Here is a 17,500-nt window from a genome sequence, read left to right as displayed (position 1 = left end):
CGATGTGTGTGTGTGTGTGCCATCGCAGCTGATGTGCTGTCCGGCCGCATTGCTGTCTCGGTGACAATGAGTGCTCCTGCCAAACGCCCGGCAACCAGAGTCACATCTGCTCCTGTCGGTCGTCACGGCGATATCACTAAGGTCTGCCCCGCAACCAGCACATGTCCAGGAGGAGAGAGAGCAAGATAGAGAGAGATAGGAGAGAGAGATAGGGAGAGAGAGAGCAAGAGAGAGATACATTGAGAGAGAGAGGGATGGAAAAAATATATATAGAGAGAGAGGGAAAGAGAGAGATATTTATGTTTTTTTCCCTCTTTTGTAGTTGAACTATTTGCACATAATATGACATTTGTAATGTCTTTATTTATTCTTTCTCACTTTTGTTAATTATCTAGTTAATCTGCTTTGCCAATGTTAACATATGTTTCCCATGTCAATAAAGCCCTCAAATTAAAATGAGAGAGAGAGAGAGAGAGAGCGAGCGAGAGAGAGAGAGAGAAGTATAGCTATATAGAGAGGGTAGTGAAAGAGAGGCTGAGAGAGGGATAGAGATAGGGAGAGATGGCTGGAGATACACAGAAAATGAAAGAGAGAGAGTACCTGTTGTATTTCTTCAGTCTGATCACTGTTGACATGTATAGCTTCAGTCCCTGTCACCACTCTGTCTCACGCCAACCTCCCAGGCTATGCCTGCTTGACTGCATCTCCTCCTCTCCTCAGCTGTCTTTTTGTCTCTCCCACACCAGCCCTGTGATGGCAGGCCATGTGGGCTGTGTATCTGGCTCACAGCGTGGGGCTAACAAAGTGGAAAATATGAGGAGAGAAAAGGCTTGACTGTTGGCTGCAGTGGGTTTTCTCTCCTCTGACGGGGGATAGATTTCAGTAAAGTCACTGTTGACCTCTTCCAGTCGGCAGGAGACACAGCAATACAGGTTAAATACGCCTCTACCTCACCTCTCTCACTCTGTTTTCCCCTACCTCCTTTCTCATCACTCTTTTCTTTCCCTCTCCTCTCCACCTCTCCTCTCCACCTCTCCTCTCCACCTCTCCTCTCCCCTCACCTCTTTCTCCTTTTTCTCTGCACCCTTTTTCCTTAATCATACTAGCCTCATGTACATGGCCTAGACCCTGGCTATTTGAAACATAATCTATTTAGCTCCCTCCCCTCCCTCCCTCCCTCCCTCCCTCCCTCCCTCCCTCCCTCCCTCCCTCCCTCCTCCCTCCCTCCCTCCCTCCCTCCCTCCCTCCCTCCCTCCCTCCCTCCCTCCCTCCCTCCCTCCCTCCCTCCCTCCCTCCCTCCCTCATAAATAGGTATAGGGGCAGGTGTTTAACCTTACCTAAGGGGTGATTGTGGCGGTCGGGCTGTTAAACGAGTGGAGCGAGAGACTTTCACTCTGAATGCAGACGAGTGAACCCCTGGCCTCCTCTCTCCCCAAAGTGAAGCGCTGCATATTCTCCTTAATGGAAGCAGAGTTACTCTCTTTAACCAGGGGACAGAGGGAGGGAGGGAAGAGAAAGAGGAGAGGAAGAGGTCAAGCTGGTTTGGTTTCCATGTTTTATGATAAATACATTGAGGTGAGCTGAGGTTTTATATTGTGTGGAGGACACTAGCGCGAGTATGCGTGTGTGTGTGTGTGTGTGTGTGTGTGTGTGTGTGTGTGTGTGTGTGTGTGTGTGTGTGTGTGTGTGTGCGTGGACCACAGCCATGGAACACATCAAGGTGATTAAAGTGTTCACCTTGTGTGTGAGAGTGTGTGTGAGGGTGTGTATGCATAGCATTTGAACAGCATTGGCTATGTCACACCTTCTCACCCAAGACCTTTGATTGACCATTGTATAGCATTGCATAATTGTTCGCATGTTCCTAAGTGACCTCTGATGAGGCCCTGTGTTTATATGAGGCTCAGTCGCATCCTAAAAGAAACATCTAATGTGTACTCTGTAGCTACTGTCAGATAATATGGTTTTGTTTCAACAGAAACAGGACATGTGGCTGTGTGTAACTGTCTTCACTGGCCCAGCCCTGATTAAAGCTCTGCCGGTGTGTGCGTGTTTGTGTATGCGCTCACACATCACTTTATTCTTTTCTAGGATTTATTTATTTGTTTACCACTTTTATGGATATCTTTTTAGCTTGGCATTTAGGGTCCCCTCTGCGAGCGAACGACAGAGCAGTCAAGTATACACCTGGGCTTTCTCTCTCTCTTACCCTCTCTCTCTCTCTCTCTCTCTCTCTCTCTCTCTCTCTCTCTCTCTCTCTCTCTCGCACTCTCTCCCTCTCTCTCTCTCTCTCTCTCTCTCTCTCTCTCTCTCTCTCTCTCTCTATCTCTCTCTCTCTATCTATCTCTCTCTCTCTCTCTCTCTCTCTCTCTCTCTCTCTCTCTCTCTCTCTCTCTCTCTCTCTCTCTCTCTCTCGCACTCTCTCTCTCTCTCTCTCTCTCTCTCTCTCTATCCCTCTCTCTCTCTCTCTCTCTCTCTCTCTCGCTCTCTCTCTCGCCCTCCTTTCACAACAGGTACATTTATAACCTCCCTCCACAGTCACCCCCCTCTCTCTCCAGTCCTCCCTCCCCCTTCCCTCTCTCCCAGTCGTCAGCAGTGACAGGCAGACAGTTTGGGAGTTTCTATTAGGCCTATTGCATGGTTGAGGGCCTCCACAGATTGGTTACATTTTGTTCTGTGGGCATTAGTGGCCCTCATCCGGCCCATCAGTGTCTGCCGTGGCCTCAGTGATCTATGATTCCACCATCAGACGCCCATAAATCACCCGCTAAAAGGATTTCTCCCCGCATATTTCCCCGTTAAATTTATGCTGCTGTAAAAGAAAGGAAAATTACTCATTGACGAGTCCCTCTCTCTCTCTCTGATGCTCTGCAATAAAATGGAGACGGGGGGAACAATCGCATCAGGAACTTATCGTTTGCTCCTTTCTAATATCATAATTATCGGAATCGTAAAGCGAAAAATAACATCCCCAAAAAGCAATGTGGAGAGCCAGGTTTTAGTGCGCCAGCCTGTTCCATGTGCTGTATCTCTCCATCTCGCTGTCTGTCTCTCTCTCTCTCCATCTCTCCATCTCTCTCTCTCTCAATTTTTTCCCTTTCTCTCTCTCTCTGCCTCTCTTTCTCTCTCTCTCTTTCAGCATCTCTCTCTCTCTTTCAGCATCTCTCTCTCTTTCAGCATCTCTCTCTCTGCCTCTCTCTCTCTCTTCAGCATCTCTCTCTCTCTTTCTCTCTCTCTCTGCCTCTCTTTCTCTCTCTCTCTCTCTCTCAGGTATTTTGGAATGGAGGATTGTCTAATTAGGGGTGTTGACCGTATCCAGTCCCCCTGAAGCCATGTGTGTATGCGTGTGTGTCCTTGTGTCTCCATCGTTGAATGCAAATCAGCAGGGTACCCAAGCGGAACGCCTTTCAAATCCTATCGCTGTTCTGTCCTTCCCTACCCACAATGCCGTGAATCAGGCAGGGTGCGCGGTCACTGTGTGTCGTGGGTGACTGGTCGTATTATTGCCCACAATCTCCAAATTAACTTCCTCCCTCTGTCTCTCTCTCTCTCTCTCCTCTCTCTCTCTCTCTCTCTCTCTCTCTCTCTCTCTCTCTACCCCTTATCATGCACTGTCTACAATCTCTTTATTTTTCTTCTCTTCTCCTGTCTCTCTTTCTCACACTCACCATCTCTCTCTCCCTGCCTCTCTGTCTGCATTATTTTTCACTCACTCACTCACTCTCTTCCTCTCACTTCCTCTCTCATCCCTCCTTCTTTCGGCTCTAACGTCAGGTAGTCTAAGAAGACACATATTCATGGTATTCATATCTATTTTCAGTTTTGGCTGAGCCTGGCCTTAACATCAGCGTGTGAAAATGGGAAAGGTCTTGCTTTTGACAGCTTTGCTACAATGCATGTTTAACCTTTCTAGCCTTAATGGCCCGTTATTTCAAAAGGCCTGTGATCCATCAACTTAACCTTGGCAAAAATGTAGCGAGCCGTTTTGGCTCTTGCTATACTAAGTTGCCACTTTATTGTGTAATAGTAAGATACACTGGTTCAGTAGATTTCCGTTCCTTTTTTATCTTGTTCTAATGTATTTACTACGCTTTGATTACAGTCAAACCTATTTCCACTGTATAGCCTTGCCATAGTTACTGTTTTGCCATAGCCTCCTTCAGTTAACCTAATTAGACACAGACTCCACACCTGTTCAGCTGCCAGAGGCACAGGAGACTCATCTGAGGACACTTCACTGCTTCCATCGCACACACAAGTTGTCAAGTCAAGTTTGTTGATTAGTCACACAGTATACACATGATATACTGTACATGGTGTACACAGTGTAACAAAACGCTTACTTGCAGATTCCCCACTCGACAATGCAAAAACTTAGTATTCAGTAATTATTAGGTTACCAAGTAACAGCTGCAAATGCAGCAGTTTGATGATTAGTCACACAGTATACACATGATATACTGTACATGGTGTACACAGTGTAACAAAACGCTTACTTGCAGATTCCCCACTCGACAATGCAAAAACTTAGTATTCAGTAATTATTAGGTTACCAAGTAACAGCTGCAAATGCAGCAGTTTGATGATTAGTCACACAGTATACACATGATATACTGTACATGGTGTACACAGTGTAACAAAACGCTTACTTGCAGATTCCCCACTCGACAATGCAAAAACTTAGTATTCAGTATTTATTAGGTTACCAAGTAACAGCTGCAAATGCAGCAGTTACTCTTCCTGGAGCCCAAACCAGATTAACCCAATGACATCACAACAAAACAAGAGCCTACATCAAAAATAAACAAAACATGACTTTATTACATCATTACTCCATTACTACAAATGTACAATACAATATTACAAATATTATAAAGTGTTTGTGTGTAGATGGCTCTATCTAGTTCCATGCAGTCACAGCTCTATCTAGTTCCATGCAGTCACAGCTCTATCTAGTTCCATGCAGTCACGGCTCTATCTAGTTCCATGCAGTCACGGCTCTATCTAGTTCCATGCAGTCACGGCTCTATCTAGTTCCATGCAGTCACGGCTCTTTCTAGTTCCATGCAGTCACGGCTCTATCTAGTTCCATGCAGTCACGGCTCTATCGAGATCCATGCAGTCACGCTCTATCCGAGATCCATGCAGTTACGGCTCTATCGAGATCCATGCAGTCACGGCTCTTTCTAGTTCCATGCAGTCACGGCTCTATCTAGTTCCATGCAGTCACGGCTCTATCTAGTTCCATGCAGTCACGGCTCTATCTACTTCCATGCAGTCACGGCTCTATCTAGTTCCATGCAGTCACGGCTCTATCTAGTTCCATGCAGTCACGGCTCTATCTAGTTCCATGCAGTCACGGCTCTATCTAGTTCCATGCAGTCACGGCTCTATCGAGATCCATGCAGTCACGGCTCTATCGAGATCCATGCAGTTACGGCTCTATCGAGATCCATGCAGTAACGGCTCTTTCTAGTTCCATGCAGTCACGGCTCTATCTAGTTCCATGCAGTCACGGCTCTATCTAGTTCCATGCAGTCACGGCTCTATCTAGTTCCATGCAGTCACGGCTCTATCTAGTTCCATGCAGTCACGGCTCTATCTAGTTCCATGCAGTCACGGCTCTATCTAGTTCCATGCAGTCACGGCTCTATCTAGTTCCATTCCATGCAGTCACGGCTCTATCTAGTTCCATGCAGTCACGGCTCTATCTAGTTCCATGCAGTCACGGCTCTATCTAGTTCCATGCAGTCACGGCTCTATCTAGTTCCATGCAGTCACGGCTCTATCTAGTTCCATGCAGTCACGGCTCTATCTAGTTCCATGCAGTCACGGCTCTATCTAGTTCCATGCAGTCACGGCTCTATCTAGTTCCATGCAGTCACGGCTCTATCTAGTTCCATGCAGTCACGGCTCTATCTAGTTCCATGCAGTCACGGCTCTATCTAGTTCCATGCAGTCACGGCTCTATCTAGTTCCATGCAGTCACGGCTCTATCTAGTTCCATGCAGTCACGGCTCTATCTAGTTCCATGCAGTCACGGCTCTATCTAGTTCCATGCAGTCACGGCTCTATCTAGTTCCATGCAGTCACGGCTCTATCTAGTTCCATGCAGTCACGGCTCTATCTAGTTCCCATGCAGTCACGGCTCTATCGAGATCCATGCAGTCACGGCTCTATCGAGATCCATGGCTACTTCCATGCAGTCACGGCTCTATCGAGATCCATGCAGTCACGGCTCTATCTAGTTCCATGCAGTCACGGCTCTATCTAGTTCCATGCAGTCACGGCTCTATCTAGTTCCATGCAGTCACGGCCTCTATCTAGTTCCATGCAGTCACGGCTCTATCTAGTTCCATGCAGTCACGGCTCTATCTAGTTCCATGCAGTCACGGCTCTATCTAGTTCCATGCAGTCACGGCTCTATCTAGTTCCATGCAGTCACGGCTCTATCTAGTTCCATGCAGTCACGGCTCTATCTAGTTCCATGCAGTCACGGCTCTATCTAGTTCCATGCAGTCACGGCTCTATCTAGTTCCATGCAGTCACGGCTCTATCTAGTTCCATGCAGTCACGGCTCTATCTAGTTCCATGCAGTCACGGCTCTATCTAGTTCCATGCAGTCACGGCTCTATCTAGTTCCATGCAGTCACGGCTCTATCTAGTTCCATGCAGTCACGGCTCTATCTAGTTCCATGCAGTCACGGCTCTATCTAGTTCCATGCAGTCACGGCTCTATCTAGTTCCATGCAGTCACGGCTCTATCTAGTTCCATGCAGTCACGGCTCTATCTAGTTCCATGCAGTCACGGCTCTATCTAGTTCCATGCAGTCACGGCTCTATCTAGTTCCATGCAGTCACGGCTCTATCTAGTTCCATGCAGTCACGGCTCTATCTAGTTCCATGCAGTCACGGCTCTATCTAGTTCCATGCAGTCACGGCTCTATCTAGTTCCATGCAGTCACGGCTCTATCTAGTTCCATGCAGTCACGGCTCTATCTAGTTCCATGCAGTCACGGCTCTATCTAGTTCCATGCAGTCACGGCTCTATCTAGTTCCATGCAGTCACGGCTCTATCTAGTTCCATGCAGTCACGGCTCTATCTAGTTCCATGCAGTCACGGCTCTATCTAGTTCCATGCAGTCACGGCTCTATCTAGTTCCATGCAGTTCACGGCTCTATCTAGTTCCATTGCAGTCACGGCTCTATCTAGTTCCATGCAGTCACGGCTCTATCTAGTTCCATGCAGTCACGGCTCTATCTAGTTCCATGCAGTCACGGCTCTATCTAGTTCCATGCAGGCACGGCTCTATCTAGTTCCATGCAGTCACGGCTCTATCTAGTTCCATGCAGTCACGGCTCTATCTAGTTCCATGCAAGTCACGGCTCTATCTAGTTCCATGCAGTCACGGCTCTATCTAGTTCCATGCAGTCACGGCTCTATCTAGTTCCATGCAGTCACGGCTCTATCTAGTTCCATGCAGTCACGGCTCTATCTAGTTCCATGCCAGTCACGGCTCTATCTAGTTCCATGCAGTCACGGCTCTATCTAGTTCCATGCAGTCACGGCTCTATCTAGTTCCATGCAGTCAACGGCTCTATCGAGATCCATGCAGTCACGGCTCTATCGAGATCCATGCAGTCACGGCTCTATCGAGATCCATTGCAGTCACGGCTCTATCGAGATCCATTAACCCCCCATCGCAGTAACGGCTCTATTCTAGTTCCATGCAGTCACGGCTCTATCTAGTTCCATGCAGTCACGGCTCTATCTAGTTCCATGCAGTCACGGCTCTATCTACTTCCATGCAGTCACGGCTCTATCTAGTTCCATGCAGTCACGGCTCTATCTAGTTCCATGCAGTCACGGCTCTATCTAGTTCCATGCAGTCACGGCTCTATCTAGTTCCATGCAGTCACGGCTCTATCTAGTTCCATGCAGTCACCGGCTCTATCTAGTTCCATGCAGTCACGGCTCTATCTAGTTCCATGCAGTCCACGGCTCTATCTAGTTCCATGCAGTCACGGCTCTATCTAGTTCCATGCAGTCACGGCTCTATCTAGTTCCATGCAGTCACGGCTCTATCTAGTTCCATGCAGTCACGGCTCTATCTAGTTCCATGCAGTCACGGCTCTAATCTAGTTCCATGCAGTCACGGCTCTATCTAGTTCCATGCAGTCACGGCTCTATCTAGTTCCATGCAGTCACGGCTCTATCTAGTTCCATGCAGTCACGGCTCTATCTAGTTCCATGCAGTCACGGCTCTATCTAGTTCCATGCAGTCACGGCTCTATCTAGTTCCATGCAGTCACGGCTCTATCTAGTTCCAGCAGTCACGGCTCTATCTAGTTCCATGCAGTCACGGCTCTATCTAGTTCCATGCAGTCACGGCTCTATCTAGTTCCATGCAGTCACGGCTCTATCTAGTTCCATGCAGTCACGGCTCTATCTAGTTCCATGCAGTCACGGCTCTATCTAGTTCCATGCAGTCACGGCTCTATCTAGTTCCATGCAGTCACGGCTCTATCTAGTTCCATGCAGTCACGGCTCTATCTAGTTCCATGCAGTCACGGCTCTATCTAGTTCCATGCAGTCCACGGCTCTATCTAGTTCCATGCAGTCACGGCTCTATCTAGTTCCATGCAGTCACGGCTCTATCCTAGTTCCATGCAGTCACAGCCGGCTCTATCTAGTTCCATGCAGTCACGGCCTATCTAGTTCCATGCAGTCACGGCTCTATCTAGTTCCATGCAGTCACGGCTCTATCTAGTTCCATGCAGTCACGGCTCTATCTAGTTCCATGCAGTCACGGCTCTATCTAGTTCCATGCAGTCACGGCTCTATCTAGTTCCATGCAGTCACGGCTCTATCTAGTTCCATGCAGTCACGGCTCTATCTAGTTCCATGCAGTCACGGCTCTATCTAGTTCCATGCAGTCACGGCTCTATCTAGTTCCATGCAGTCACGGCTCTATCTAGTTCCATGCAGTCACGGCTCTATCTAGTTCCATGCAGTCACGGCTCTATCTAGTTCCATGCAGTCACGGCTCTATCTAGTTCCATGCAGTCACGGCTCTATCGAGATCCATGCAGTCACGGCTCTATCGAGATCCATGCAGTCACGGCTCTATCGAGATCCATGCAGTCACGGCTCTATCGAGATCCATGCAGTAACGGCTCTTTCTAGTTCCATGCAGTCACGGCTCTATCTAGTTCCATGCAGTCACGGCTCTATCTAGTTCCATGCAGTCACGGCTCTATCTACTTCCATGCAGTCACGGCTCTATCTAGTTCCATGCAGTCACGGCTCTATCTAGTTCCATGCAGTCACGGCTCTATCTAGTTCCATGCAGTCACGGCTCTATCTAGTTCCATGCAGTCACGCTCTATCTAGTTCCATGCAGTCACGGCTCTATCTAGTTCCATGCAGTCACGGCTCTATCTAGTTCCATGCAGTCACGGCTCTATCTAGTTCCATGCAGTCACGGCTCTATCTAGTTCCATGCAGTCACGGCTCTATTCTAGTTTCCATGCAGTCACGGCTCTATCTAGTTCCATGCAGTCACGGCTCTATCTAGTTCCATGCAGTCACGGCTCTATCTAGTTCCATGCAGTCACGGCTCTATCTAGTTCCATGCAGTCACGGCTCTATCTAGTTCCATGCAGTCACGGCTTCTAGTTCCATGCAGTCCCTCTATCTAGTTCCATGCAGTCACGGCTCTATCTAGTTCCATGCAGTCACGGCTCTATCTAGTTCCATGCAGTCACGGCTCTATCTAGTTCCATGCAGTCACGGCTCTATCTAGTTCCATGCAGTCACGGCTCTATCTAGTTCCATGCAGTCACGGCTCTATCTAGTTCCATGCAGTCACGGCTCTATCTAGTTCCATGCAGTCACGGCTCTATCTAGTTCCATGCAGTCACGGCTCTATCTAGTTCCATGCAGTCACGGCTCTATCTAGTTCCATGCAGTCACGGCTCTATCTAGTTCCATGCAGTCACGGCTCTATCTAGTTCCATGCAGTCACGGCTCTATCTAGTTCCATGCAGTCACGGCTCTATCTAGTTCCATGCAGTCACGGCTCTATCTAGTTCCATGCAGTCACGGCTCTATCTAGTTCCATGCGAAAATTCATTAAGTGAATAAAAGAGTACAAAACAATAAAAGCACAACTAATAAAAACAAGATAAAAATGTAACAGAAATGTAATACGAGACACTCAAATTAATGAAAGATATTTACAATATATCTGCAAATGATTATTGTGCAGTAGAATAGTAGACATTGTGCAGTAGAATAATAGGAGTCCAGTAGCAGTAGTCATGAAGTGTGTGTAGCGTGTGTGTGTGTGTGTGTGTGTTCGTGCCTATGTGTGACCGTGTGTACGTCAAATCAAATCAAATGTATTGGTCACATACACATGGTTAGCAGATGTTAATGCGAGAGTAGCGAAATGCTTGTGCTTCTAGTTCCTATAGTGTATCAATATCTAACAAGTAATCTAACAATTCCCCAACAACTCCTTAATACATACAAATCTAAAGGGGTGGATGAGAATATGTACATGTAAATATACGTATGGATGAGCGATGGCCGAGCGGCTTAGGAAAGGTGCAATAGATGGTAGAAAATATAGTATATACATGTGATATGAGTAATGTAAGATATGTAGACATTATTAAAGTGGCATTGTTTAAAGTGACCAGCGATCCATTCATTAAAGTGTCCAGTGATTGGGTCACTTGGAGTAGATGTCTTGTATTGGTGGGAGCATGGGTATAGGACCACCCAATGAAGGGCCTTGTGGTCATGTAAGGAGCAGTTTCCATACCGTGATGCAGCCAGTCAGGCAGGACACCCTCGATGGTGCAGCGTTACAATTTGGAGAGGATCCGGGGGAGCATGCCGAACTTCTCCATACGCCTGAGGAAGTAGAGATGCTGTTGCACACACAAACATGCACGCACACGGACACACACACTCAAATGTAGGCTAACAAAACTAATGGCAATCCGTGGCATAGCACAGTTTCCTTGGGCTTCCCCGGAAGATCAGAGCAAGCCCCCCCCAACCCTCTGAAAATAATAATTATAAATAAAATAAAAATATATATATTTATGGGGCAGAGACAAAAATATGCAGTATTATAGCTAATCTCTAACTTAATCTATCAATCAGATGGAGCTGATAGTTTATGGTTGTTGTCACCATGGTGATTCCAATATTGTTTGTTTAACCCTTGTGTGGTGTTCAGGTCTGTGGGACCCATTTTCAATGTTTACTAAAAGAAAAAATGACACCATTAATTATTTTTTCAACCTGAGACTCATTGGCCTTGTCTCATTTTCTTTGAAGAATGTAAAATAACACATTTTCATTGAATGCACACTGTGCACCCCCCTACACATTTATATTACATATGTAGTGTTCGGGTCCACTGGAACCGAGGGTAATAAAAGTGTGGAAAAGTGTGTGTGTAGGTGAAAACAAGTAAAAATTAAACAAAAAGTTTTGCTTTGTGCCTTCACTCTTTCTTTCTCCTCCCTGGGCCTGCTGTTTCAACATAACACCAATAACCTGTCTGTCTCCCTGCCTGTCTCCCACTTTTCTCACAGTCTTTACCCTTTGTAGTGAGTGAAACTACAATGTCTTGCGGGAACCTGCACAATGCTCCAGTATTTTCCCACACTCTAACTCAGCCGGGTGCACATTGAGGGAGGGACACAACAAATAAATAGCTTTGCATGAACATTTTTCCAATATGAGGATCATGTCTATTTCAATTCGGAGTCTGACAGAGAGTTGGAAGAAGAGGATGAGATTGACCCTCAGTCAGCCACGGGACCAGCACGTCAGCAGCCAGCCCCAGGACCAGCCCGAATGAGCCACCCTGCATGGCTGTCAATGTGATAAGGATGGCGGTTACTCATGTGCAGAACATAAAGTCTTCTTTTGAACGGTTCATCCCAGACACCATCCAGAAAATCATTCTGAACTGCACTCATTTGGAGGGAAGGCGTGTTTTTGGAGAGAGATGGAAGGAGATGGACCAAACTCATTTACATGGGGTTCTTATCCTTCCTGGTGTTTTCAGATCCAACGGGGAATCCACAGAATCCCTGTGGGATGCAGAAACTGGCAGAGAACTTTTCAGCGCAACAATTTCTCTGGAAAACTTCCACATTATTTCCAGGATTATCCGCTTCGATTAAACGAGACACCAGACCAGATAGTCGAGCTAGCTGCAATCAGGTCATTGTGGGACAAGTGGGTTGACTGTGTTCCCCAGCGATTGGATCATCTCTAACCAATCAGCGTTTCAAAGCCAATGACAGATTTTCATAATGTTGCTTTACCCACGTGTTCTGGCTCTGGCCCAGTCCATTGGTGTCTGGGACCAATCAGAACGGTTAGAATGTGTTTGCGTTCTAGGAATTGTCGGATCCAGACTCATTGAGGAGGAGAAACCAACCCGGTCACCCGGGATACAAGTCAGTATTCGATGTCTATTCATGTCTGAGGACATCGGGAGATTATGTGGAAATTGGCCACTAGGGGCAACAGTGAGCGCTGTTACCTTCAAGTAGGTTTCGGTTTTGCTAGGGGCGTTGTAAACGGGGATGGTGGATAGGCGTAAACATCTGCCTCTGATTCCAGAGGTTGCAAGTTTGAATCCAGTGATAGAACATTCAGAGTTAATGCCTGAACTTAACCCGAACCTTAAAAATGTGAAATTAACTTTAAACACTTTGAAATTTGACATTTAGAAACTTCACCTTAAAAATGTAGAAATGTGACAATTTAGATGAACGTCTAATTCTGACGTGGGACTGTGAGAGCTAGTTGCAAGAAACTAACGTCCGTGGGCGTGGTGTAGCATTTGGCCGGGGCAAGGAGTGTGGCTAGCCAGGCAAATATTCTTATATATGTACAAAGGAAACGCATCAGTCACATAGACCTTTGTGAAGGCTGTTCTATCCCATTGAATGTGTGTGACCCAGCTCCTATGTACAAGTCTGTTCACACAGACATCAATACATTCTCTCCAGGATCCAAATTGCTTAACAAGCTGCCAATTAGGCTAGCAGTCAGCTGGCTGGATCAGCTGCCACACACATACACACAGTCGATTGTCATCTCTTGAGCCAATTACACAAGTCAATCACCTTTCTAGGGACTGAGAAAGGAGGTGAGCGAGGCTAAGGAAAGGGGGGGGGGGTAAGGAGAGGGAAGGAAATGGACAGTCTGCTGCTACCGTGAGTGGATGGCTAGGTGGGGGGAGCAAGGAGTTTGAGGATAGGGGGTGGGTGCAAAGGGGGGAAAGAGAGGGGTGAGAAGGCGGAGGGAAGATGGGGAGCAGTAGATCTTTCCAAGAAAGGAGGAAAGGTTTAAAGGATTTCATTACGGTAAGCCAGACTGGAGGGAAGAGGAAGGAACATCTTAGAGTTAAGACAGTACCATGCTACCATCCAATATGTGTCCCAAAATGTTACAATAATATTACCATTCAATGGGCACTTTTATCCAAAGTAGGCAAAGTTTTGGAAACATAACTTCGATATCTTTAAATTGTCAAACTGGGTCAGAGAAAATGGCTGCCCTTCCATGACATAATGTACCTAACCCATAATGCATTATATCAATGATTTACACTACCGTTCAAAAGTTTGGGGCCACTTAGAAATATCCTTGTTTTTGAAAGAAAAGCACATTATCAGCAACCATCACTCCTGTGTTCCATTGGCACGTTGTGTTAGCTAATCCAAGTTGATCATTTTAAAGGGCTAATTGATCATTAGAAAACCCTTTTGCAATTATGTTAGCACAGCTGAAAACTGTTGTCCTGATTAATAAAGAAGCAATCAAACTGTCCTTCTTTAGACTAGTTGAGTATCTGGGGCATCAGCATTTGTGTGTTCGATTACAGGCTCAAAATGTCAAAAAACAAATCATTTTCTTTGTCAGTCTATTCTTGTTCTGAGAAATGAAGGCTATTCCATGTGAGAAATTGCCAAGAAACTGAAGATCTCGTACAACGCTGTGTACTACTCCCTTCACAGAACTGCGCAAACTGGCTCCAGATACTCAACTATTCTAAAGAAGGACAGTTTTATTGCTTCTTTAATCAGCACAACCATTTTCAGCTGTGCTAACATAATTGCCAAAAAAATTCTAATGATCAATTAGCCTTTTAAAATTATAAACTTGGATTAGCTAACATAACGTGCCATTGGAACACAGGAGTGATGGTTGCTGATAATGGGCCTCTGTACGCCTATGTAGATATTCCATAAAAAATCTGCCGTTTCCAGCTACAATAGTCATTTACAACATTAACAATGTCTACACTGTATTTCGGATAAATTTGATGTTATTTTAATGGACAAAACATTTAGCTTTTCTTTCAAAAACAAGTACAAGGACATTTCTAAGTGAAACTTTTGAACGTTAGTTTATATACTATACACTAGATCACTGACAGTGGGGGTGCCTCCATCTTCAAGTCAAATCAAATCAAATGAAATCAATTGGCACATACACATATTTAGCAGATGTTATTGCGGGTGTAGCGAAATGCTTGTGTTCCAAGCTCCAACGGTGCACTAGTATCTAACAATTCACAACAATACACACACATCTAAAGTAAACGAATGGAGTTAAGAAATATATAAATATTAGATTGAGCAACTGAAATTGAGCATTGACTAAAATACAGTATATTCATATGAGATGAGTAAAGCGGTATGTAAACATTATTAAAGTGACTAGTCTTCCATTATTAAAGTGGCCAGTGATTCCAAGTCTATATACAGTATATAGGGCAGCAGTCTCTAAGGTGCAGGGTTGCGTAACTGGGTGGAAGCCAGCTAGTGATGGCTATTTAACAGTATGATTGCCTTGAGATAGAAGCTGTTTTTGAGTCTCTTGGTCCCAGCTTTGATGCACATGTACTGACCTCACCTTCTGGATGATAGTGGGTTGAACAGGCCATGGCTCGGGTGGTTGATATCCTTGATGATCTTTGTGACCTTCCTATGACATCGGGTGCTGTAGATATCCTGGGGGGCAGGTAGTTTGCCCCCTGGTGATGCGTTGGGCAGACCGCACCGCCCTCTGGAGAGTCCTGCGAGTGCGGACGGTGTTGTTGTCGTACCAGGCTGAGATACAGTCCGACAGGATGCTCTCAATTGTGCATCTGTAAAGGTTTGTGAGGGTTTTAGGTGACAAGGCAAATGCCTTCAGCCTCCCGAGGTTGAAGAGGAGCTGTTGCGCCTTCTTCACCACACTGTGTGTGTGGGTGGACAGATCATTTCCATTCCAGATTGTCAGTGATGTGTACGCCGAGGAACTTGAAGCTTTCCACCTTCTCCACAATGTCGATTTAGATGGCGCCGACAGATATGGGTGCTCTGCTTTTAGCTCCGTCTTGGCACTCCCCCAACATTGCAACAAATATTTTGGAAGCTTACAGCAATGCATTTATTAATATCTACATTTGCTTTTGCCACATTTATTCGGCTACAGAAACCTTAGTACATACTTTAAAATGGTATTATGTGAGCTAAACATACAAAAATATGAAGAAAATATATATATTTTTAAATGTCCTTAAAATGTATATTTTTGAAAGTTCAAATGTTACTGTCCCCAACACATTTTTTTTATGCATTTAATTTTGCCCTTGAAACACTCAAATACAGTAGAATTCCTATGGAGGACTGGTTCTTCTGGGGAGAGCCAATATGGCCGACCGGTGGCTTCAAAGCCTCTCATTGGCCAATACATAGCATCTGCAACCCTGAGTTTATATACACTGTATTTTTTTAATATTTTTTATATACAGCATTGCATGACATCCAGTGTTAGCATGCTAACGTTAGCGACGTTAGCAAACCTGTTCAAAACATGACCATTCTATTTTCGTTCTTTTCCTTCATTACACGGATGTATATATTTTTAACGAGCTATATTTAACAAATGGGATCGATAGTCGCTTTTATATTGTCTCTCACAACCGAGCACGTATCTGGTTCCATTCATCTAGTAGGAGATGAGGACTAGTTTCCCTGTCTGTTTGGGTAATCCTGTCTTTGTATGGCCTTAATGAGATGCAAATCCACGTCCTAAAGTGATTTGCTTTCCCGTGTTTGAAATAATTATACCGACTGTGCTGACTGGCTGAAAACCTCTTCAGTTTCGATTGGAACATGACTTTTGTGTCGTTGCGGCAGACATGTGCCTTGTTGTGAACCTCTAAATCCGGCTGGACTGTTTGTTTACCCCTGTTGAGAGGGATACGGAGAGGTAAAGCGGAGCCGTCGTGTCTTGGAGGGTAACATGGTTGTCAGGCGGCCAACAATGCAAATCTTTAGAGCACTTAAGATTTGCTAAGCCAGAACAAGTTCGCAATGGTATTTCCGTGGATTCTAAAAGAGGATTATTGTGTCGCACACATTCACACCAACATTCTATGGTCACATCAAATCACTGCTGTAAACAAGGCAGATGTGTAGATGACCTCATTGCACTGGAATTGTAATGAATGTGACCATCGTTGTAGTCTCTTGAGTTGATATTACACGAGACAAGTGCAAAAGAAAAGAGGTCTCTCCTTCTCTCTCTCTCTCTCTGCCTGGTGTCTCCCCATCCCAGCGAAACAGAGTATGACGGTGTGTGTCTCCCGTCTGGCATATGGAGTGTGAGAGTCTGTGTGGGATGTGAATTGGTTCCGTGTGGGGGCCGTATTAAATGTAACGCTCGTGGTCCAAAGTCCACGGGTTCCCTTTACACCTTGTGATTAGAGGGCCTGGTGTGAGAAAGCAGGAGGTTTGTGTGTGTGTTTGTGAATTCCTACGTGCATGTGTGTACATTCCTACGTGCTTGTGTGTTTGCGTGTGTTAGAGAATCCATCACCTTAATCCCCTCTGGCCGGCGGTGCTCGGACTCCCGGGTGAGACAGAAAAGCGGAGAGGAGGAAAAGAGGTGGAGGAAAGGAGAGAGGGAACCAGGGAGGAGGAGCGGGGCTGTGCCCGACCGTGGCCTCAGAGACGTGACCAGACAAGGACAATCCTCTACCCGGCACCGGCCCCCACGCCTGAAGAAGGCAGGCAACCAGGAAGGTAGGCTGGCCCTCTGCGTCACCTGTGGAACGGTTTAACTGGCCAACAACTGGGAGGGTAAAGAGTTGTCTGACCTCCCCCTCGTCTCCCCTCCTCCCACACAGACAGGGTGTGTGTACAGGAACACAAAGCAAGCCTTTTTTCTGACACACGATGTGACCAAACACACTCCTGGAACAAAGTCGCAGCAGGATGCTGTAAAGTTTGGTTCAGGCAGGCTGGGTCAAGGAGAAAGAGCAGAGGAACTAATACTACATGTGGAGAACAGTGGGAGACATGGGCCGGGAAGTCAAAACACACACCTCCTACAGACACAGTGTGGCAGGCGAGATGCCAGTCCCTCAACTCACACCACTGGGATGAGAGGCTGAGGGGCAGA

At 46.1% G+C, this 17,500-nt stretch overlaps 1 protein-coding gene across 1 annotated transcript in view; it reads left to right on the top strand.

Annotated features, from left to right (window-relative positions):
- LOC116353448 (golgin subfamily A member 6-like protein 22) overlaps window positions 1-17,500 on the top strand; it is a 103,078-nt gene that overhangs the window by 7,294 nt on the left and 78,284 nt on the right. The window contains exon 7 of the mRNA XM_031789206.1: window positions 16,904-17,121. Coding sequence (XP_031645066.1) covers window positions 16,904-17,121 — 218 coding nt within the window. The remainder of the gene's footprint in view (window positions 1-16,903; window positions 17,122-17,500) is intronic.

Source organism: Oncorhynchus kisutch, linkage group LG14, assembly GCF_002021735.2.
Source record: "Oncorhynchus kisutch isolate 150728-3 linkage group LG14, Okis_V2, whole genome shotgun sequence".
Taxonomy (NCBI): Eukaryota; Metazoa; Chordata; class Actinopteri; order Salmoniformes; family Salmonidae; genus Oncorhynchus; species Oncorhynchus kisutch.
The sequence above is the reverse complement of the archived record's forward strand: the minus strand, read 5'-3'. Positions and strand labels throughout refer to the sequence as shown.